This window comes from Myodes glareolus, chromosome 1 (assembly GCF_982192425.1).
Source record: "Myodes glareolus chromosome 1, mMyoGla1.1, whole genome shotgun sequence".
NCBI lineage: Eukaryota > Metazoa > Chordata > Mammalia > Rodentia > Cricetidae > Myodes > Myodes glareolus.
This window is the reverse complement of record NC_142026.1, coordinates 46,211,152-46,236,635: the sequence shown is the minus strand read 5'-3', so window position 1 is coordinate 46,236,635 and position 25,484 is coordinate 46,211,152. Positions and strand designations below refer to the sequence as shown.

General features: G+C 40.9%; 1 protein-coding gene across 1 annotated transcript in view; it reads right to left on the bottom strand.

Moving 5' to 3' along the window:
* Positions 1–25,484, bottom strand: part of Man2a1 (mannosidase alpha class 2A member 1) — a 166,233-nt gene that overhangs the window by 69,377 nt on the left and 71,372 nt on the right. The window contains exons 8-12 of the mRNA XM_048442108.3: positions 23,829–24,006; positions 17,746–17,939; positions 13,721–13,903; positions 9,461–9,575; positions 8,085–8,155 (exon numbers count right to left, since the gene is read on the bottom strand). Of these exons, the coding sequence (XP_048298065.3) occupies positions 8,085–8,155; positions 9,461–9,575; positions 13,721–13,903; positions 17,746–17,939; positions 23,829–24,006 (741 nt within the window). The remainder of the gene's footprint in view (positions 1–8,084; positions 8,156–9,460; positions 9,576–13,720; positions 13,904–17,745; positions 17,940–23,828; positions 24,007–25,484) is intronic.

Sequence of the window (25,484 nt, the reverse complement as noted above, 5' to 3'; positions counted from 1 at the left end):
AAATAAAAAAAAACATGAGATAATCTTGAAAGGTAAGAGTATTTGAGTTGTTTTCGGAAACCGTAGGAGGTCTCAGGCACAGAGTTCTGATCCATTCATGCTGCCAATTACAGTCTTGAATTCTCCTAGGACAAACTTCTATGCTGTGAGGTGCCATGTGCGGGGGAAGCAAACCATCGGACTTCCTGGTGCTAAAAGCTTACTGTCTGCTAAGCAATGTGAAGGTATTTCTAAACAATTGTCCCAGCACAAAGAATTTGAGTTTAAATAATTACGGTCCACGAGTGTAGGCAGAGACTGCTTGTTTGTTTCCTGGCCACCCAACCTGAATAAACATACAGAAACTATATTAATAGTAACACTGTTCGGTCTATTAGCTTAGGCTTTTTGCTAACTGACTTTTACATTTGAAATTAATCCATTTGTAGCCTGTAGTCTTTATTATCATTGCTAGCAATCTTCCATCTTCCCACAACCGAGCATTAGGCAAGTTCCCTCTGAACATATCTCTTCTCCTGGGACACACATCTCAGACTACAGCAACCTCAGTCCATGCGTCTCAGTTACATTTGAAACTACACCTACTGTTGCCGATTCTATTCTACAATAATAAATGTAATAATAATAAACACTATAATAGATAACAATGCCAGGTATAAGTAGATAATGAATTCTATTCTCTAGCAAAAATAAGGATGCAAATTTGGTTTGGTCATTTAAAATCTACACTTACACACCTGATCAGCTCCATCAGGATATTTGCTTGAGTGCAACCAGCGCTCAGTACCCAAACGATCAGAGACGTAACAAGTGAGGAAAAAGTCACCTGAAGCCGTGAGCTCCATCACCCAGTTGGCATCAATGGCAGAAGAACTGCTCTCAGAAATGAGGAAACCCTCAATTGTCAATCACAACCAAGTACTGAGTGTGAAAACCGATGTGATGAGGTGAACTCACTCAGACATCTGTAGATCCTTTACACACCCTTGTCCTGAAGACGCCTCCAAAATGTAACCTCAAGGGCATTAGCTTCATGAAAATGCATCAATCAGATGAAGCCTAAAGTCTTTCATGTCTCATAGTATGAAACTCTAACATCTAAAATGATTAGTTATGCAAGTTCAAGTCTCTATCAGATTGTTATTTTATGTGTACTAAGTTCATTAGGAAGCACTCCGGCACCTTACCTCCCAATAGCAAATGGGACAGACAAGTAGAAGCTGCACCAGGACATGGAACAATGGAACACAGGACATGTTTTATGCACATTAGTGTCTGAAGTTGAATAGTCTCTTCCATCAATAATTAGATATATCCTAATGAATCTTGATAATGAATACTCACTACATTAAAGACACAGGCACAGTGATCACAGCAAATTAAAGAAATATATATGTATGTGATATGGGGTTCCCCGCTGTATGCTGTGAATACTATTGGTTAATAAAAAAAAAACGGTCTTGGATCTGTGCAGGGAATAGAGGTAGGTGGGGAAAACTAAACTGAATGCTGGGAGAAAGGAGGCAGAGTCTTAGAGAAGCCACAGAGCTGCTGCCAGAGACAGATACCAAACCTTGCTGGTAAGCCACAACCACGTGGCAATACACAGATTAATGGAAATGGGTTAAAGCTAGCCAATAAGAAGTTAGAGCTAATAGCCCAAGCAGTGATTGAATTAATACAGTTTCTGTGTGGTTATTTCAGGAGTCTGGGCGTCTGGGAAAACAAATAAGTGGCCTCCCAACAACACGTATAAAAATGGAAGAACCCTAGTCCCATTACTTTGTATTATTAATTTTTATTTGGAATACAGTAACTGTTAATAGTGTACATAGTTTCCACTACCAGTGACATTATAATTGAGTGAAATTATTGTAACATAATTATACTGGCAGAAACAAGCCACTATTAGCTGCCAAGCAATATAAATGAGCTTTGCTAGACGTGCTAAAGATGGAAAATTTGAGGCACTATTATAATGGAATGAGACTTCAGACATCTTGGACAGTGAGTTTGTTGTCTTATATGGCAGGTCTGTGAGCAGTACTGGACCGTCACACACTGCTGCCTCCAAGGATGAGAACTATCAACCCTTTATTTTGTAAAAATATATGTTCCTACAGTGTCTTAAACAAATGACACTGTTCAATCTGGACAGCTGCATGTAGAAGAATGCAAATAGATCCACACTTACTACCCTGCACAAAACTCAAATTCAAACACATCAAAGACCTCAACATAAAACCAGATACACTGAATCTAGCAATAGAGAAATTGGGCAATAGCCTTGAACTTGTTGGTACAGGAAGACTTTCTGAACAGAACACCATTAGCACGGGCACCAAGAACAAAAGAAAGAAAGAAAGAAAGAAAGAGAGAGAGAGAGAGAGAGAGAGAGAGAGAGAAAGAGAAAGACAGACAGACAGACAGAGAGACAGAGAGACAGAGAAAGAAAGAGAGGAAGAGAGAGAGAGAGAGAGAGAGAGAGAGAGAGAGAGAGAGAGAGGAGGGAGGGAAGGGAGGGAGGGAAGGAGGGAGGGAGGGAGGGAGGGAGGGAGGGAGGGAGGGAGGGAGGCAACAACAACAAACCTAGCAATAAAACGACTCCTACTGATATTCTGCTATACTCATAGATTAGTACCTTGCTAAGAAATATTGGAGAAGCTCCCTCCTTACAGTAGAGGGCAACAAACACAGAGACACACAGCCAGACATTGTGCAGAGTGTAAGAGTTCTTGAAATATTCAATCCCTGGGGTATCTCCATGAAAACCCTCCCATCAGGGTTCAGGGAACCCTGTGGAAAACTAGGTGGAAACAATGTAGACCCAGAGAGGACAGAGGGCACCAAGAAAACAAGGCCTTCAAAATCAACAAGATTTATACACATATTGAACTCACTGAGACTGTGGCGGCATACACAGAGCCTGTAAAGGGTGTGCCCCAGATGGGGTCCTAGAGCTAAATGCAGACGTGCACACATGCCCCTACCCTAACCCAGAAGTAATCTCCAATTGATAACCACTGGCAAATGAAAATTTAGTTTCCTCCCAGAGAGTTTTCTCTAGGGAAACAAACTACTCTTAAGGACAGGCTGCATGCCCAGCAGTGGATGGCAACGGAAAATGAACTTGGTGTCATCTTCAGAGGTTCACTGTCTCAAAACGTCATGTCTCAGCTTTTTTCAAATATATTTTAGATTTTATCTTATTGCTTTTATTTTTGTTATATATAACAAATATATATATATATATATATATATATATATATATATATATACTTATTTCTTCTCTTTTTATCCTCCAAGTCCTTGCCATATATATGGTTTCCCATTTAGTGTTTTTATGGGATGTCTGAGTATGTGAATGAGTGGATCTCTGTGTCTCACTAAGCCATCATTAGAGAATCTTCCTCTTACAGTAGATGTGTTGGCATAGAGACCCACAAGTGAATAGAGTTGGGACAGTAAGAGGCTTTAGAGATCTTTTTCAGTCCTGAATGGAATGTCTTCATCAAATCCTTCCCCTCGGGGCTCAGGGATCTATTTGAGAAGGGGAGGCAGAAAGACAGTAAGAGCCAGAGGGGAGGGATGACTCCAAGGAAATGGTGTCTTCCAGACACAACAGGACTGACACACACATGAACTCAGAGACTGTTGTGGGAGCACATTCCGCTCCTTCAGTTAAAAGCCTTTAAGATGCCAGCCCACTTGGGTGTGGTCTCTTACACTGTAAAAGCAGCTATAAAACTTGCTCCAGCCAGACCTCGTTTCTGGCTAGACTCTGTTCTTGTTCACACAAAGAACAGTTATCTAGGATAGTGATCTGTAAGTTTTCCCTTAAATAAATAACCTTTTTATTATTCATAATTCTGAACTGATGTGGGATTATTTTATGACTTCCATCATCATCTGGTGCCCGACGTTTGGTTCTGACATGAGCTCCACCCCTAACCATGAAGCTGTCTGCAACTGACACCCCTTACAAAAGACAAATCGGTTTTCTCCAGTGGAGTTTCACTGGGTACATCACCACGCCTCAGAGCAGGCCCATTCCCAGGAGTATGGCCAACTCAAAATGAACTCAATGGTATTTTGTACACTTTTAATCTCATTTTGCTTTATTTGGGTAGCTTTGAGACTCCCTCTTGGAACTAGCTGCTCTGGAGGGGACATGTATAAACACTGGCAATTGACTGCCCCCACTAAACCCTCAGCCATAGCCAGCAGTGATTTCCAGCAATATGAGAAACTTTGCCAAGACATTCGGGCCTGCCAAGCGTGGGGGAGCACAGTCCCAAACTTTGCCCTAAGCAGGAACTGGACAGCTGTTCTCCTGAGAGGTGTAATCAACTGTTTTCAAGATGCTACAATTGAGATGATTTTTGCTTGCTTTTTTTTTAAAGCAGACTATTAAAACAACTCTTTGTCATACTTCCTACATAGGTCATGAATTTCCTGGAGAATGCTATGAGGAATTTTCTGAGAGCACTATATTTGAACTCCTGCAGGAAATAAAGAACGACTATCAGAGACTGGAGAGAAAAGAGCAAGAGGACTGCAGTCATTCAAGCAGATCATAACGGGCAACTGAAACCGGAGCGGGGGAAGGAGATGGAGCAGCTGAGACCCAGGGCGGTGGAAGGAGATGGGGCAGCTGAGAACCAGGGCGATGGAAGGAGACTGATGTCAGGGGAGAGCAGAGATAAAAGTCAGGAGACTTTACATTCACAAAATATAAGAAGTGAAAAAAGGTGAAGTCAAAATGAATTCTGTGGTCAGAACAGAGAAAAAAGAGAATAAAGCTATCTAGAAGACTGGAATCCATAAAGAAAGCACATGTGTAGATAACCAAAGGATGTTAACTGAGAGTGTGGGAGGTACCAAGGAGGGTCCTTCAACCAGCAAAGGGCAAGGCCAATAAGGAGGGCCTTGTCTGAATTAGGTAGTTTTTGTTCTGTTGATATTCTGAAGCATCCAAACCACTGACTTCTGTGTCAAGTTAATTCTCCCTCCTCTATCTCCCTCTCCCTACCTCTCCTTTTAAAGGAGGAGAGGAAGTAAAGACGGAAAGGGGGGAGGAATAGTAGAAATTGAAAAAGAAGGAAAAAAAATTATTTGCCAAGAAATGTCTTACTAAACATGAAACCTCTTACAGGTAAATCTGTAATAGTTTAAATAAATTTATCTCAAACTAAAATCACCTGCCATGGTTTGAATGTTCCTCTACTAAGTAAGGAACAGTGTTGAATGCTGAGACCCTGAAGATGTGGTTAGGTAATCTGGGATCTGCTACATCAGAGGAATGGGCTCTTTATTCAAAGTAGCTCCTGATAAAATGATGCATTTACCGCCACTCAACTACTTCTAGGATCCCACTGCCACCAAGGGCTGACTCGGCACCATGGATGAGTCAGCACAGAGGCCCTCTTCAGATGCAGCGGCTCCACCTCGGACTTCCCAATCTCTGGAGCATGAACCATTTAAACTCATGGTCATTAAAGTTCAGCCAACCTAGTTTTCTGTTACAACATCAAAAATGAAGCAAAACCAAGTATTTAACTTGAAGATTTCCCATTCTCGGGTTTATGAATTTGTTTTTATTCTTAGTGATGGTTCAGAAAATCCACCTGACAGAGAGAAGCTGCCTTTACGGTCAAAGCGGCCTTCGGGCCTGAGTGACAGTGAAATTAATACTTGTCTTTCCTGAATAGAAGAAACTCAGTCTTCACGTCACCTGACTTACACGCACACCCTGCACTATCGGTGTCGTACAAGACACTAAACTTTCTAGTAGGGGTCTTTATAGTCAGTTTCCTTAGTAGAGGAAAGAAAAAAAAATTCTTTCTGAACTAAAGCACTCCTTGGGTTCCTACACTGTAATTCTTGGAAGCCCTGGGAATTAACCACGCGCATCAGCAGTGTGAAGCCACCAGCACCACTTTCTGAATATGAAGCAAACTCTATTAGGTCATAGTCATAATTAACAGCACCAACGGCATGAGCAAATCCATTTGTGTGCATTACTTAATATTTATAGGTTTGTATCAGAGCTCCTCTTACTTTTTCTACATTATCAACTCCCTAAGTCTCTTTTTAGAATTCCTTTCCTAATCGCCCCCATAATATTAATCCTACATATAACTGCTCACCTCTACCAAATGCATCTGTATTATAGCTACAAATAATAATACTTTTCACTCTCTGTGTGTCATCTTCTGCACTGTGAATGTTTGGTTTATTTCCATTAATAACTGGCTACTCAAATGAGAACTGGACTTAAAATTATGTCCAAGAACGTTCTAGAAGATTCACAAAGACTATGAGAAACTCTCAGCACTAACCACAATTCTAAACTTTCTGCTTAAAGACCCAGAAGAGCTATTTAACTTGCCCGACCAGCTAAGTAAAATCGAGAAGATCTTTTTAAAGGCCACTGTCATTCTTTTAGTTCATAGGCGATTTTACTAGCATATCAATAACTAAGGTAATTTGTAGCTACCTAGTAAAAACTAGATTTTAAAACATAAGATACAAAACAGAGACAGAAACAGAACCCAACAATCAAATTACAGAAGAGGCCGCACTGACCTTTGGCAGGAGCGTACTTGAAAAGATGGCAGGAGATGAAAACACTGCTTAAATATGAGCTGCTCTGGGGCATATTTGACCAGAAGCCTTAAAAATTTCATCTGTGCTAATCCAAAAGTAAACCCGTCTCCATCACTATAACAGCTGTGTTTTACCTTTGTTCCTCCAGCTTAGGGAAGGCTAAATGACCTACGTCCTGCCCAAGGCACAGCCTCGCCCTCTGACCTGCTGAGACCCCCAGCCTGCCTCAACCCTCAACAACATGCACCCAGGGGGGCAGCAATGACATCTGTCACCATGACTTGTTGAAGAACTCAGCATCCGTAGGGCCAGCAAACAAAAGATCTCCACGTCAAAACAGGAGATAGAAAAAAGTTACAATGATTATTAAAGCCAAATAGCTTATTATTATCTGATATTTAAGAAGCAGAAACCTACCCACAAATACAAACATTATTTCTTTTAAAACAAAGGAAACATTTTATAATATATGCTTCTTCTGATGCCGTTATCTTTCCACACTATGAGCTGGCAGTAAAAGATTTAATGAGTCTCAGCAGCTTCTGAGTACCCCCAGAAAGTAAAGAACCCCTATTTTCTTGTTCGGAACAAACTGCAAAGGTCTCTACTTACGGAAGAAATCAGACAACCATGGATTTGTCGAGTGCCTCATCAAAACCTCAACTTCACTAGTACCGCAGACCGTTTCTGATGTTACTGCATTTCTGTTCCACAATTTTAATAAGTCATACTCAGCTGAAAATCACGGATCAACTTTAAAAAATTTTAGTCTTCAACTTAAAAGAGGTGACACTAAGTTTCTCAATTAAAAAATAAAAATTACGTTATGACAAAAATACCACAGGCCTAGGTTCACGGGTAGTAACTGATGGATACTTGGTTAGGAAACACTGAGGGTGAGAGAGGACCAAGGCAAACAGCTGCCCTTCTTTATAACTCGAAGGCAGCCACGAGTTCTCCTGGCTTTTATTTAATAAACAACCTGACCGTTTACTTCAGTATACACCGACAATGTTGTAGTCTAAGGAGAAACAGGGGTAGTTTTCCAATGAAAAAGGAAGAGATTAAACTGTGATCTGCCAGTTATTAGATTATTTCTTCCTTTAAAATACTTAGGATCTGGGATTAATGAAAACAAAGAAACTTCATGGAAAATCAATGCCAAAAGCACAATAATCTAAAAACGGCATTACAAAGATAAAGAAATACCTGGATCACAAGCTACATATTTCTCATCCTCTGACTTCCATTTATATAAATATTACAATCATAAACACAGTAACCACTGTACCAAGTTAGTTCTGAGCACTGAATATGACTGTCATGGAAGACAACCTATTTCTTCAGAAAAAAAAAACAAACATAATTGATTTAAAGAAAAACTTCCTTAAAGTATGTGCTGAATGAAGGTCCGAGTCATAAAAACAAGGATTGCCAGGGAAGTAGCAGACATCTACGAGGAATTACAGATTTACCTGGGCTCCTGCGCACTCAGTTGTATCACAGTTTTTTTTGGCAGAGAATCTTGTGAAATTTGCTTCGTGTCCTGTAAGAAAGGCATCATGCTTTTAAATTTAATTTTTAAAACCTAAGCATTGAAATTAGCTATCCAATACTACTTTACAAATTTTTTGGAAAGAATCACAATATGGGGACAATGATTCTCTTTCAAGGTATGGGAAGCATGTCAAAATTCAAAGCAAACCCTGATTTGTGTATTTGTGTGTGGAAGTGAGAGAAAGAGAGACAGACAGACAGGCAGAGAAGACACACAGACAAAGAGAGACAGAGAGATGAGAGTACCAGACGGAAGCACAACATGCATTACACAGTCCACAATGGCACAATGGGCTGCTCCATCTTCTAACTAAGTAAATCCGAGCGCTAGAGAAAATTCTCCCCTCAATCTCTGCATTCTGTATCTCGCATCCTTGGGAAAGGCACATCCACTTCTTGTGTTTTCTCACTTTAAAATGAAAATTCGTAATCATGACTTGATTACAAGCAGCCATCTAAGAAAATATTGAGGCTGCAGCTCTAATTCCAGATGTGCAAATTCAAATTGCACGTAACATTCCAAATCCCAACATTCATAGAAGATACTAATGATACCTAAGTTACAATTTTAAATATCCACTTTGTCGAGAGGATGTGTAGAGGATAGTACTCAGTCATCTTCTGCATGGCTCTTCCTGGATGAGGGGCACCATATCCTTCTCAGTGCATCTTTGTATTGACTCTCCCGTCTGCTGTATTCACTCTCCTGCTCCCCTAATACCGGCATGAGCCAAGGCAGATACCACCACCCTATTCACAGACACTGAAAATGAACTAGGAAAACTTCCAAGGCCCTCAGAGGTTCTGCGGAGGCAGATAGCTAGTCTCCTAGTTCCTTAAGCTCTGTATGGTTAATATGCACCACACCTCGACACTGTCTGCAGTGTTCAACGAACCTATCCTGACACCAAAAAGACACTCAAAATCAGTTTTATCAGAAGCAGATTAGGGGCTGAAAAATTCAAGTATCAAGTGGTTTCTAATTATAGCCAAAGGAATAATTAATGATAATGCCCAGTTATTTTACAATGAAACAGTGTTAAAAAGTCTATTTTGTCTATCGTGAAATAAGTTCATGCTAAGATTTAAGCAGAATAAATTACAGACAGAAATTAACGCAAACGCACCTATAGAAAAGAGATGGTTGAATATGCAGACATTTATACAAAGTGATAAAAATTCTTTAAATAATGGACAAAACAGTTTTAATACTTTAATGTTATTTTAAATCACTTTTCTAGTCCAGAACAAAAGAGTCAACTGGTTTTTGCAATCATAGAAGAAATCAACTAACCATCTCCAAGAAGGTGTCAGAAGACTGAGACTGGTACATCTTTTTGTCCTTTAAGATGAGGAGAAATGCAGAATCTCCAATTATCTTGTCCAAAAAATTTAGTGACTGAAAGAGTCTGTAAAGCAAAATTGTATTAGTCTGAGGACTCAAATTCTGCATATTTTCATTTTGAAAACAATGGCCAAGTCACCACCATTTTCATCTTATTTTCACAAGGCTAAATACATAGAGATTCTATAATGAACTAGCTCTCTGTTTTCCTCTAGAATTAAATACTAAGGGGGAAATGCTAGGTCAGAAGATCCCATCAGTAAATAAAACTGGTTCAGTTAAAATAAAGCTCTCCTGGACATATCCAAATCACACTCACTTATTCAAAATGCTCACAAACATGTCAAATAAGTATATCTATCATGATTACTCCAAGAGCTACAAAAAATATATTACACAGCAATTATTTACTTCTGCATCACAGTGGGGGAAAAATGAATGTTAATAGAACTACAAAAGGAAATACATTATTAATTCTAGGTTAGCAAGACTCTCCAATCCATATGTAAACTGTTCCCAAGAACTAACAGTGATATCTGGTTGAATTTCTGTCATGTTCTTGTTCAAGACAATTACAAAGAAGAGTTCTCACAGATCTGAATGATGGGATGGTCTTCATCCTTGTTGCTTTGCTTGGGCACTGACATTAGTAACTATACTCAAGTTTTACGTTATGTCTGAGAAACAAATGGAAGAGTCAAGACTCCACTGATTCCAGACTCTGGAGTGTCCTCTCAACAAACCACCTGGAACTGCTGAGGCAACCCCGAGGGAAAGGACTTGGTGTGAATTCTCTATAATTTTCCAAACTCAGGCTTGTATAAGGTTTTATGGACCAAGCGTCCTTAAACAAACACTTGATGCAGAACTTGCAAATAAGCTTGGCCAACCATGTCAATTGATCGGAAAGACCTATTGTACTCATAGACTCAACCATCTCTTTCTCTACTACAGGGAGCAACCTGGTATCTGCGTGTTAAAACATGTTTGCTAGCATTCTACAACAGGAGCAAACATTTATAAAAGACACTGGACATGGTCTCAGCATGCAACTGGACCAGTAAGATCACCACAAAGTTGATACAAAGTCAGGAATACAGCGTGAGTTCAAGCCTGAAGTACAGAGGCTTTGCCTCAAAAAAAAAAAAAGAAAAATATCAACTTCCTATGGCAGAACATAAAACCTTTAGTGTACATAATCAATATTATTAATTAAATAGACTTACATAGTAAATCTATAACATTAATAATAAAATCTTATGGGCTCTAGTTCGTACCATTATCCAGACAAATTTCTCGGCATGCCATGTTTGCCCTCGGTATTAGGTGTTCTCAACAGACTAAAGACCAGGTAGTTTAGCTAAGGAAATAATTCCTTCAACTCACGCTTGTTTCTAGTAGCTGTATGGCTATCTTTATCAGACAGTTAAACCTGTAGAGTCAAGTTTGACGATAGCTTAAGTTGAACATGGATGAAGCATATTAAACAGTGCTAATTAAAGTGAGCTAAAGGCACCCACCATTGCTGCATGCATCTACCCTAGACACTCCCGGTGTCCTAATGAGATCGGCACTGACGCAGAATGGAGCATTCCCACAAACACTCCTCATAGATGCAGAGCTGCCCTGATTAAAACAGAGCCTAATAAAGCCCAGTAAATAAGTTCAAGAAACATGGGGCAGAACGAAATTTAAACATTTAAACCTCTCATCAATGTGAGATTTCTCAGTGCCTCGAACATCTTAACACGAGCTCAGCCTATTAATGTAGAACATGGTCCAGAGAACACGCACTCAGGGATCACAGCTTTTCCGTTTATGGTCACGGCTGTGTTTGAGCAGCTGGTATCATGTCTGTCGGTCAACAGTTTCATCTGCACATTTGGATGCTCACACTCACCTTACAGTTAGCTTTCTCCTGCTACTGTAATTATAACATAGGGAAAACTGAGAGACTTTTAAATCTTTACCTAAGTGACTTCTTGCCTTCTATAAGCCGCATTATCGACACGTGACACTAAATATCCATCTTTCTGTCCCAGGTAACTTCCTTTATTTTCATGTTATGATTAAAATTAACCCTCAAATAAGCCACGGGGCATTCTCTTTCTCCATCTTAAACAACCCGGCCTCCAGAGAGAATTCTAGGAAAACCAGGGCTACACAGAGAAACCTTGTTTAACAAAAGAAAAAAAAAAAACAAAAATAACAAATAGGCAAATATTTAGCTACTGCTGAGAGCACAGTTCCCAGGCTCACCCTGAGGAAAGAGAAAGAGGTCGGAAGGGCCTGAATCCCTTGGGCACCGTGGAGCTGGCACACTGACTGGGGCATCTACAGACTTCTACACTACGACATGGAGATGACCAGAGCAGGAGTGATCCTGCTTGGAATGGCTCCTAGCAGCCATCAGTCCGTCACTCGCACGCCCATTCGCAGGGCCACGCCTGCCAACATCTGAATGAACAGCAGTCAACAGTGTGAGCTAAGAAAGTGCCAGTGCTAGCCGCCTCTTTGTCTCTAATTCTCTTAACACGTGTTTTGAAATCTCTGTCTTCAAAGTGTCTGTGCTAATGACTTGATAATTGTTTACGACTTCTCGGTTGAAGTGTGAAGTTCTGGCAGAGTAAATTCACAAATGTCAAGAACAATTTGAAAATGACTGTGTCTTTCCACCCCCTCCAATAGGCTGTGCTGCACAGGCCGGGTTTATTAAGCTCAAGTAACAGAACCCACACTGGGTACCTAGTGCTGGCCTCCTGCAAAAGGCAAGAGACGGAGAGTGGACAAAACTTCAGTGTCTGATGGCAGCCACATAGAGCAAGTGGGGAGAGCAGAAGCACGGCTGACCCGCTGCCCTGTGAGTCCAAGACTTACTTAGAAATCCTCCGTAAGTCAGAGGCAAGAACAAGGACAAGCAGGTACTGACCCTGCTTTCCACCTGCATTTTATGAGAGAAACAGACAACGCTGCCACTAATGCCAGCTCAACCTCCATACAGAATACACTCAGGAAAACAGGTTTCTTGTGAAAACTGAGAAGACATGCAAGATGCTACCTTAGACATATTTTTTGAAGGACTCGAGCCAATAGTGAGCCTTTTAAAAAAAAAACTATTTTCTCTTTGTTTCTAGAAAACCAGTTAAAATATGGTAACTAAAAACTCTAGCCCTTAGTAATGTCAACAACAAACCAATTGTTTAGTACTGATCTGACATGATCCACAGACTTCTCACCCACAGGAATAGTTATGAAACAAATCAAATGTATAAGAACATTACAGCATATGTCTGATGATTTAAAGATATTACAAAGTATAGTATCTTTTATGAGCATTTCATAGCACAAGGGATTACACAAACGGATTCCATGCCTGGTAGACACACTCCCTACCACTGGATTCCACATCCCTACACAGCAAAGAAACAGTAAGAAAAATCAGGGAAAAAAAAAAAAAACACACAGTCTATACATAGTAAGACAATGGGTAAGCTGTCCTGGCAATGAGAAACCCTCCCCGAGTAGGTCAAACCCCATGCCTCTTATCCACACTGGCATGATGATAGGGGTTTCTACCACTGAAGGTCAGCCTTTCCACTGCTGGGAAGCACTCATTAGAAAGATTGCTTTTCCAAGCCACAGTGTACACACAGCTTCTAACTCTTCAATAGTGTATAGTCTAAAAAGTCTTTAAGTAACTGAGTACCTGCATTCTCAATTGTCTGAGACCCACCATGAGGAAGATCCTCCATGCCCCAGCCACCATTCTCACTTCCAACTGCTGTCAACACCCATACACAACTGACTTCTTCCACCCTCTCTCACTATCCTCGTGCCTTGCACGTTCCTATTGGTGTCCCTCTAAGAATACGTCAAGCATCCACGAACAAGCAGGTGTGAAAGAATACACGACTGAGCTGCCTGATAAAGAAGATGATCTCGATGGTCAAATTGTACTCAGGAGAAAGCAGGATTGCCTTTAGGACAACGCCTAACATCTGGAGACCGAAGGTGGGAGCTGCGGCTATCATGATGCTTTCAGAGACCAGGAAAACTGGTGATGGTCGGCTATAGGAATATATAGAACAAATAACACTATGTATGTGATCTGTTATACACAAGCAGATTTGTCTCCAAACACACACACACAACGGTATGACTCAAGTTATAAAGACTTTACTTGAATCTGTGTTTCGATAATTACGTTACCTGGTACCATAATCCACGACCACCCAGTCTTTCGCAGTTCCTGTGATGGCGTCGTGATGCTGAAACAGTCCTAAGTTCCTTCTGGCTTCTGTCAGTGTTGTGTAGTGCGGTAATGAGAGGAACTTATTTATCTTGTATTTCTGAGCTTGCTTCAAGGCCAAATGGTAAAGAATTTCAGCAGTCCTAAGTGCATAAAAGAGTCATTAATATATTTCCTGAAGCAAACATTTGAGCTTACAATCATTGATGCTTTTGTTGCTGTTGCTTTTATAGATGAGTCAGGGTCTTACTATGTAGACCAGACTAGCTTTGAACTCATAGAGACCCACCTGTCTCTGCCCACACCCACCACTAACCCCACTGGTGCTGGGTTTAACAAAAACACTACCATGCCTAGCTCACGGATGATTTTCAAATATAGTGTTAAAAAGAAATCTACAACGTTAATTCATTAAACAGAAGACACTAATGACAAAATTTTCTATGAAACCAACATTGTATCTAGTTAATGTATTTAAGTTCTCAATCATCAATGACCACTGTGTTTACAATGACCCTGAAAAGAAGCCAGGGCCTATTGGTGGAAGGTAGGGCCAAATGTACATAACACAGTGAGAAAAATGAAAGCAGGCAGAGTGAGAGACTGGGCCTGGTGTGAGCTCATCCCCAGTGACATAACTTCTCCAACAAGGTCACACCCCAATCCTTCCCAAACAGTTCCACCAACTAGAAATCAAGCCAAACAGTTACACCAACTAGAAACCAAACATTCAAATCTATGAGCCTACGAGGACAAACTACCACAAAAATCAAGTAACACAGTTGTTGTAAGTTGATGTAGGAGGCTTAACAGAACAAAGTCAGGCTGAAAGAGATATAGAGAGAGAGTAGGCAGAGTCAGAGAGAAGCCACGAGACAGATGCAATATAACTTTGGCAGTAAGTCACAGCCACATGGCAATATACAAATTAAGAGAAATAGGTTAATTTAAAATATAAGAGTTGGCCAGAAATATGCTTAAGCTATTGGTCAAAAAGTTTTGCAAATCATATAGTTTCTGATTGATTATTTCAGGTCTGGACAGCCGGGAAGGAATGGGTGGCCTTTGCCAAGAGAAAGTGAACTTTTATTTTAGGTTTTGTCTTGTTTTTCAAGGTCAGTTTCTACTTTGCAGCCCAGACTGGCCTCTAACTCCTAAAAAATCCTCCTACCTTAGCCTCTTAGGTGCTGGCACACAGTACTGGATCTGTCTTTTTCATACGTTTTAAAGACTTTGGGACAAGAATGCAAGCTTATGGTCTTGAAGATAGTCTTCAAAACGGGCTTATTTTAAAATGTTTTTAAAGGCAACATGGACCAAAAGGCCTAAGAAGGTTCTACATATCAAACATGCTAAAGAGAATGGATAAAGGTATCTTAAAATGTATCAATATTCAGAAAAAGTACATATTAGAAGTTCTTTTTTTGTAAAAAGTTATGAGCTATCTAAATTGTAAAAATATGGAAAAGATAAATAACCACCATTTCAAATTTCTTTTCCAGACTCATGCCATGGGAATGAGCAGGTCAGAGTTAGACAAATCATAAGTATGGTCACTTACATTTTGGTAAACATTTCTGATTTGGAAAACAGTGAACACACTAGAACGGTAGTTCTCAACCTTCCTAATAATATGACCCTTTAATACAGTTTTCTGTGTTGTGGTGACTCCAACTATAAAATTATTTTGTTACTACTTCATAACTATAATTTTGCTATTGTTATGAACCATAATGTAACTATCTGATACTGATATGCAACCCCCCCTCTTGTGGGTCACACCCCACAGGTCGAGAACCATGGCACTATAGGGTTATCTCAAAACATTCCACTAAAGATTTTGAAATGATTCTTCTCCCTTGTGTGTAATGTGTGCTAGGAGCTGAGCTGAGAGCTTCAAACACTTAAGGAACACTATACCACTATCAGATCTGATTTCTTCTTTATACCTCTCTATTCTTTTTTTTTTTAATTTTTTGAGGCAGGGTTTCTCTGTGTAGCTTTGGAGCCTGTCCTGGCACTCACTCTGTAGACCAGGCTGGCCTTGAATTCACAGATATTCCCCTGCCTCTGCTTCCAAGTGTTGAGATTAAAAGCATGCACCACTACTGCCTGACTTATACCTTTATATTTTTATCTACACTTTACAGATGAGAATGGAATATTACTGCCAGATAATAAGCTTGTTTTTACATAAATTAATAGACTCAGAAATTCAAAACTACTGTGTACTTTTTGCTTTGCCATAAAACATAATTTAAAAATACAGTTTTAGTCATAACCACTGTGCTTGAATATATTTCATAAATTAAGATATTCACAAGTCTCTGCCATTAGAAAATAAGTAACAGTTAAATGTCACTAATTCATTTGTATAAATCTTTATACTATTTATCATTTATTACATCTTATCACCAAAAATGTGTAATAGCGGACATTACTTTATGGATATTTGTTCAGTGCATGAAAACTATTTTATAATAGTATAATCATAATACATGTAATAAATATATGATAATATAAAAACTCTTCTTTCATACCTGAGATATTTTCTTAACTCATGATTTTTAAAAAATGTCTTTCTAAAATGTACTGAAAAGACACTAACACGTGAAAGAGGATGAGTAAGATTTAGCTTGATTTTAATAGCAAGACTCAGCTCGGAGGGGCTGGAGAGATGGCTCAATGGGTGGTTCAGAGCACTAACTGCTCTTCTAAGAGGACTTGGGTTTGATTCCCAGTTCCCAGCACGCACGTGGCAGCTCGTAACTATCTGTAACTCCAGTTCCAGAGGATCTGATATATCTTTTTCTGGTTTCCACAGGCATCAGGCACACATGTGATACACACATATACATACATGTAAGCAAAACGCATGTATACATAAAAATAAAAACAAAAAAAACCCTCTTTTTAAAAAGAAAAGACCATGTTGAGAATAAATTTCTCAACTGGGTCACAGGTGAAGGGAAAGAGAGACTTAGGTATCTCAGGTTGGTTAATTTCATAGAACATCTGACATGGAGTCTTAGAAACCTGTTTCTTGCCGGATGGTGGCGGTGCATGCCTTTAATCCCAGGACACGGGAGGCAGAAGCAGGTGGATCTCTGTGAGTTAGAGGCCAACCTGGTCTACAGAACAAGTTCCAGGACAGCAAGCACTGTTACACTGAGAAACCCTGTCTCGAAAAACCAAAAACCAACCAAACAAACAAAAAAACAGTTTCCTAATGTGATCATACGTGGCTACAGGCATGTGGATGAAATGTAGACTCCACACTGGCCACAGTTCCAGGGCTCAAGTGTCACAGCTCTCACAGTGGACATCACAGAAATGCACAACTCTGCCAGTAGTGATGGCTCTACTTGACACGCTGGTCGATGCTCTTGTGATTCCTACCGGCATTTCCACAGAATCAATCAGTTCACTTATCCAACCAATCGTTTGCTTGCCCCATCAATTTTCATCCCTTTCAAATTTTGCTCTTCTAGCAGAAAAATCATATCTATAGAAAGATACTTAAAATAAACCAGAGCTGAGAAGGCACCTCTGAAGTTCCCCCACGTAGAAAATATACTCATTTTAGAGTGTGCACTTAGAGGCCCACATGCAGCTGCTGAGTGTGCCTATGTGCCTTTCTGTGCCTATGTGCCACTTGCCTAGGTGCCTTTCTGTCTCTAGCAGTTATCTGCCAGCAGATCACATGGTAATAACAACCCAATGTGAACACAGAACAGAAATGATATAGGCAAATTATTTAGAAAAATGTGGGCTGCAAACTGAAACAAACACAACTCCATAGCTTGCCTTTCCCTCAAAAGAAGAAAAGTGTGGTAATTTGTTTATACTAAGGACAAATTTTGGGTGCACTAAAACTCTGGAATTATATTAAAATATAGCAGCACATACAGGACGTATGCACAACTGCTACAATGCTATGGTGGCTAAAACGATGAGCAAATGGTGCTATCTCAAGGTCTAGTACCGGATACGCGATTCCATGATCCTATCCATGCGTTTGTAGAAAGGCCTGGATGTGAAGTAGCCACTCCAGTAATGGTCATCTCGGTCGGCGTAAGTGAAGAAGTCTCCACTCAGGACAGGGAACAGGGGCTGGGCACTCTTCTCAGCTGCTTTTTCCAGGGCATCAAAATAGTCAGATAAAGTTCCAAACTGAATCTAGGAAAGGAAGTTTAAAAGAGGTGCGTTTTAATTATTCATGTATATCTAAAAGTGATTACTTCTTATGCAGAAAGGAAATATTAATAAGTATTTAGGAAGAATTTCCAAGTCGGCATGAGCACAGAAAGTTGCATTCATGAATGGGGAGTGAAGGATGTCACTGACTCAGGCATACTCACAAGTACAACGTGGGGGTGGAGGGTGCACTGACTCGGGTGTACTCACAAGTGCAACCAGGGGGTGGAGGGTGCACTGACTCGGGTGTACTCACAAGTGCAACGTGGGGGTGGAGGGTGCACTGACTCGGGTGTACTCACAAGTGCAACGTGGGGGTGGAGGGTGCACTGACTCGGGTGTACTCACAAGTGCAACGTGGGGGTGGAGGGTGCACTGACTCGGGTGTACTCATACTCACGAGTGCAACGTGGGGGTGGAGGGTGCACTGACTCGGGTGTACTCACGAGTGCAACGTGGGGGTGGAGGGTGTACTGACTCGGGTGTACTCACGAGTGCAACGTGGGGGTGGAGGGTGCACTGACTCGGGTGTACTCACGAGTGCAACGTGGGGGTGGAGGGTGCACTGACTCGGGTGTACTCACAAGTGCAACGTGGGGGTGGAGGGTGCACTGACTCGGGTGTACTCACGAGTGCAACGTGGGGGTGGAGGGTGCCACTGACCCCTTCTGTGACTTGCACCACAGCCCAAATTTAACTAAAACATGCCTACCTAAAGAGTTTAAAGAACTACTTAGATCTACAAGTCTATAGACCCCCCAAACCATATAAAGGTTCAAAGTGCTAAAAAAATTCAAAGAGCAGTTCAGATAGAGGTCGACAGAATAGCAGTAAAGATCTGAAGGGTGCAGAATGCTCCAGAAATCAGGAAACATGTTTAGCCACAAGGCATCTCACAGATCATACTTTTGACCTCAGTTCTTGTGAGAGAAAGGAGAGGACATTTACAAAGTGACGTCCTCTGAACTGAGAGCAAGTAAGCAGCGGAAATGACAAGGATTGCACGGTTGGTGCTGAAGACCAGAAAAGGCCTGCAGAGACAGAGTAAGATGGGAGGGACAAACACTGGGAGAGGGGAGCACGTGGAGAGGGCTGCGCATCCACCACACTCCACAGGGGGCGCTTGTCCAGTCACGGATGAGTCACAAAGACCTAGCAGAGGACATATAACTCAGCACCTGCTCACAGAAAACGTAAGAAACAGTGAGAACGAGAAACACCGGAGGAGGGGCTCTACCTGACAAAGGGGCTCTGGCAAACCCTCAGCAAGCAGCTAAAACAGTCAATAAATACATTTACTACAAGGCTACGAGATATACGGTTAAACTGCAAAGGCCAATGGCATTTCATGCACAGAATATATAAAATTCATAATGCCAAAAAGTTGGCTGCGCTCATCCAGAACCACAGATGCAATGCAATGCAATCCACACAAGAGGCCAATGTTTTGGGCTTTTTTGGTTTTTTTTTTCCAGAAATTAGAGAGTTTACCTAAATATACATATAGAGAGAACTACAAAAGACTATGCCCTCTGTATCCTCATAAGCCAGTGGTTTTCAACCTGTGGGTCATGACCCCTTGGGGGGCCAAATGACTCCTTTAAGGGTCCCTGAGACCACCGGAAAACACAAGATATTTACATTATGATTCATAACAGCAGTAAAATTACAGTTATAAAGTAGCAATGAATCATGTTATGGCTGGGGTCCCCACAACATGAGGAACTGTATTAAAGGGTCACAGCGCTAGGAATGTTGATGGCCGCTGTCACAGGCATAAGTCTACCTTGATCCCAGCCCCACAGCAGTCACTACACCCTATTCCAGATGTGACTGTGGATCTAAATAGGAAACGCACTGAGTTTAACCTGGAGGAATAAGGCACTGTCCAATGCAGAAACCTGTAAGTGCACGTTTGTTGCAGTACCATCTGCCAAAGCCATGTTAGGGATTCTGCCTAGATAGCTCTCCGTGGATGAATGGAAAAAAGGATGTGGCATATGCACACAATGGATTATTACTCAGCCGAGAGAAAGGAAGAGGAGGAACAACGTCACCAACAAGGACCATACTGGATACAGTAAAATGGGTGGACCTGGAGATCATCCCAAAAAATGAAATCATTCTGACTCAGAAAGTCAGAAAAACAAGCATAAGGTTTTCTCTCATATGTGGACTCTAAAGAGAAAAAATGGAACTAGAAAGAGAGTTATCAGGAGTAGAAAGAGACTCTCATGAGAATGAAGTAGGGATTAATATGGATAGCACGAACTCAACACCTGAACATGTGTATGGAAACACCACAGGGAAATCCATTATATAGTGCAATTACCATACACTAATGGGCATCTGACTTATGCCCAGGGAAAAAGAAAGTAAATGACCAAGTCTATCACTCTGGTTTCGTTCCGAGTTCCCCAAAGGGGTTCTTATTTGCTGGCACAGTAGGAGTGAGGGACTCTTTAGGAGGTGGGACCTATGTAGAGGAAGCAGCTCACTGGGTGTGCTCTTCAAGGCAGAACTGGGACCCTCAGCATCCCTCTTCTGTGCCCTCCCACCATGATGTGCAGCTACCTCACAAACGCAGAAACACAGAGACAAGGAACCTTAAGGTGTCTGGAACTGTGAGCCATGAGAAATCCTCCCCATGTTTAAGGTGTTTCTCTTTGGTATCTGCCACACAGACAGAAAGCCTAACACATCGCTTAGGATACAACTGGGCGGTGGGCTGTGGAGAGACGGCTTGGTGGTTAGAACACTGGCCGTCCTTCTACAGGACTTAGATTCAGTTCCCAGCACCCAGATGGCAGCTCACAACCTCTGTAACTCCAGTTCCAGGGGCCTCAACACCCTCTACTGGCCTCCTGAAGCACTTCATTCATGTAGTACACAGACATACATGCAACATCCATACAACATGCATGCATCTACATGCATAAAATGAAAATAAACAATGTTTTAAAATAAAAGGACAAAACTGCAAGAAAAACCAATTCTGGTAATTCAAAGTCTGCTTGAGGCTATAGAGCAAGCCACTTCCACTCCGTAAGAAACAGCAGCTGAAGCCCTGGAGTGCCTCGGTGTGCCGACCAAATGACAAGGGCCCCATTTCACACCCGTATGAATTCACATGGTAGTCAATGCCCACCTGACATGCTCGAGCAGTTTTATTCGTATTAAAGAGAAACTGAAAACAACCCAAATATCAAAAACCAGTAGACATGTTTAAAGTAGATGATAAACACTAAAGGGACACCAGAGATGCTGGACACAGCACAGCAACTAGCAGAATGAAGAGACTTCTCCTTGATGAGGGGCGAGGGCTGCACTTCTCTGTGGATCTAGGGACTTGGAGAGTAGTTAGGGAGACTGTGGTTTAGCAAAATGGTGGTGGTAGCATGTGTCTGCTAGGACCAATGAAGTCTCACCAACACGACTGCCTGAACATGAGCTGAACATGGACAGCAGCAGACATGCAAAGCAGACAGGGAAAAGAGCATGAGGCTCAACCTCCACAAAGAGCTCCAGGCAGTGAAGGAATGCCAAGCAGGACCAGACAGTCTTCCAGTACCCATACCAACGGTCAGCCCCGAAAACATACATGCAAGTAACATTACAGACTGAGCAGGTTACATTTAGGGATATATAGGTATGCACACATACACAGAGACATACACACCCACCAACAATCAATAGAAAAAGAGTTCATGAATTCAAAAGAAGCAAGAATGAGTATATAGGAGGGGTGAAGGGAGGAAAAGGAAGAGAATGATACAATCATAATCTCAAAAAAAAATAAAAGAAAGTCACTTTTTAAAAAGGACTGAAGAAGGTGGCTGAGACTCAACACCATCTAAAAGAAAACAGGCAGACACTTGCGATTCCCTTCTGGAAACTCAAGAACGAGGGACGGAGTGAGAACTCAAGGGTGTTTCTGCAGCAGCTGGCGATAAGTAGGAGGGGCCCTGAGAGCTGCTTTTGCTGTGATGTCCTATGCCTGAGGCTGGATGATGCATACAAAGGAGTCTGCTGCACTAAAATAATAAAAAAAAATTATTCTCTCCATACTTACACTCTGTAAAAGTTTTTGTATATGTCACAAAATTATTTTCAAATTTGCTTTAATGAGCATACAAGAGAAGAAAAGGGAAAATAACAAAATTATGATCTAATTACTTAAGGTCAAGTAGGAAATTAGACTAGGAATCATTCCCAAATAAGATGCATTCAGGGGGCTCAGCGGATAAAGCGCTGGCCACAAAGCATGAGGACCAGAGTGCGGATCCCCAGCGCTGGCATCAGAAAGCCATGCGTGGTGACATGCACCTACAAAGCAACAGCAGGGAAGTGGAGACAGGTGGGTCACTGAACCCATTGGTCAGGCTGCTGTCACATATGTAAACTCCAGGTTCAGTGAGAGATTCTGCCTCAAATAGTAAGGTGAGGATTGATTAAAAAAAAAAATAAAGGTACTCAATGTGAACCTCTGGCCTCCACACTCATGCATACAAAATAAACAAAAAATAAAAATAAAACTGATGCATTTAAAAGTAAGGTATCTAGATCTTCACACACCCTTCTCTGATCGTGTATGAGCTTCACTTTTGAGGATATAGACTTGCTTAAATATATTTTCTTTGCTCAATTTCACACCCTTGCAAAAATTTAATTGCAAATATTTGGGATAATTTTTTTTAATTTGTTTTTAAAAAATTTAGGACTGAAGAGGTAGCTCTGTGTTTGAGAGCACTGGCTGCTCTTCTAAAGGACCCAAGTTCAAGTCCCAGTACATACATGGCAGCTCACAACTCTTTGTAAGTCTAGTTCCAGGGAACCTGACACCCTCACACAGACATACATGCAGGTCAAGCACCAATCCACATAAAAATAAATGAACTTACTTGGCATTATAGAGGCTTACGTAATGAACTTAAATTGTTACCACACAAACTATGATCCACTACGAATTTTTCAAACTTTCTACAGGGAGCCTGCACTTCCTCCCACGGGCCTACTGTGCTGTGGTTGCATGTGTGACTATGGCAAACATGTCCAAGGCTGAACTTCCCCACACGTGGTCTCTAAGATGCATCTGAAGCAAGACTTTGCTGACCACATGCAATATATGTGTCAGACTGAAACTGGTCTTAGTAAAAACAGAGGAAATTCCAGCCTATTATGACTAAAGCTTTAAAAGGAATTCATATCATTTAGAGATGCATTCTAAAAATGTTGCGGATGAAACATGGAACCTGAGTTTTGCTCCCAAAGGATGCGGGAGGACACATCCGAAACAAGGGTGGCCCTGAGCTGACAAGCGCTGCAACTGAGCTATGGCGTTGAAGAGAAGGTAGCTACCTCTGCTCTTTTCAGAACATTTTAAATTGTTTACAAGTGGAAAAACAAGCAAGCAAACAAACAAACAAAAACAGTAAAAATCACAAGTAAATAATTATTTTTCAAGATCTCTCACTTAGGGAAAATGCAAGTGTACTGTTCTCTGAACACAAGATACTTGTAAAACTCATGACACGCTCATTCGTAACAGCCAGTCACATCACGAAATCATAAGGATGAGACCGCCAGAAGAAAGCAATAAGCTTCCCAGGCTGTAAAGAAGGCAGACACTCCAAAAGAGAAACCGTGACTTAGTAGGTACACATTCCCCCTCTAACCCCCAAGCACTGAATGTCCTCACGTGGGAGAAAGTAAGACTTTTGGGAACGGAACCACAGAGTATGGTAAATTTATATTGTGTGTGAAAGCAAGTTCCAAGGACACAGGTAGGACAGAGATGCTGGATGCTGTGCTGGGGCCTCATTTAAAGATGGAGGCTCAAGTTGAAAGACATTATCAAGACCCCCTCATTACCTTCACATTAAGATTGGGTTGAGAGTTCATGTAATTAAATAGTTGCTCGTAATTCCTGTACTGCAGATCCCACTCTGTGTATTCACTGAACCGGAAATCGTCGCCCAGAGGGGCCAGGAGAACTTTAGTACGGAAAAGTTTGGACTTTTTCCGGTACTGATCTAGTAGCATTTGAGCCCTGTGAAAGAAAGGGGGAAACCATGAAAAAGTATATCAGGAAAAGCTGACACCGTAGCTCTGTAAGAAGGTAACTTAGGGATTCAAGGGCATATTATATGGAAAAGTATCATTAATTTAAAAAAAAATAGGTATAAGACAGACTTTCCCCCATTACTTAGTGTCTATTTTAAATGGCCACAAATTCTGATTGTGGGGAAACCACATAGATTTCCAATAGATATCCCTTTAAAAAATTACAGCAAACTGAGAAGTTATTATCCTAAAATCAACCCCCTTCCTTGCCACAGCATTAGAGAGCAGACAGCCCACATATTAAAATAATCTCATATAGGAAGATACAAGATTTCTCAACTACATATCAATACTGAACTTGGCTCTACTTGAATATTCCACTTTCTAACTTAAAAAAATTCTAATAGTCTGGTAAAACAAAGAAGTACGCAAACTTTGAAAAAGATTAAAAGGTATAAATCATAACTCATAATATTTTATAGAATTTTATATTTTCTTTTCCAAAGGGACACCCACCCCTGCACACCTGCCACCAACAGTCCCATCACTGTCAGCGGGCCCTTCTATCAGCAACAGACTCGTGCTTGGGGGCTGAACTCGCTCTTCTGGTTCCTGCCCTCTTGGACTTTGAACCATGACCCTCAAAGCTAGCCAAACACCATGTGCTGACGTCAACAGCCTTTACTCTTCAGATCCAGCACTCTGGACACATGCCTTTGGAGGATGCTGAGTTGGGGCAGCATTGAGAAAACAGGAAGAGAGGCTCATGAGATGAAACTAGGTAGGCAGATGAGCCCAGAATCATTCCGTGTGCAGAAAGCCAAAGCTGAGGAAGCTAATGTTTAAATGACAAGGATATTTTCTTGCCTAGTATTCCAATTTTTACTTCAAAGACTATCCAAAAGTAAATTCCAATTCCCAATAGAAGACTTATGAAAGTACCTCAAAGAATATCAATAAGGAGCATTTTATGAAAAATAACATTTAATTAAACTTAGAGTCCCATGCGGACTTTCTGAAATTTATAGTCTCTGAGACTGCTTTGCAAATAAAATTTTAGCAATCATTTAGCAGCTTGATAAGTAGAATATAGCCACAGTTGTGATCACATGATTCTTAGTTTTCGGAGATTAGCGCTTGGTCAGGTTTTAATCCTTTTTACCAAGTACGTAACAGTTCACATTTCCTAAAATTACTTTTAGATTATTACTTATAAATTCAAATGCATATGAGCAATGAGATTAACCACATATAAACAGAACTTCCTCCCCAGAAAAGGAAATAAAAAGAAAATATAACAGATAAAAAACATGTACCAAGAATGAGCACCGAATTACACTGCTGACGTAGCCATAATTTAAAAAAAAAACAATGGATGACTAATAGATGAAACATAGCTTAGATATACATGGCTTATAACAGAGAGAAAAGACAGTGCAAACATTGCCATGCCTCTACCTTTGA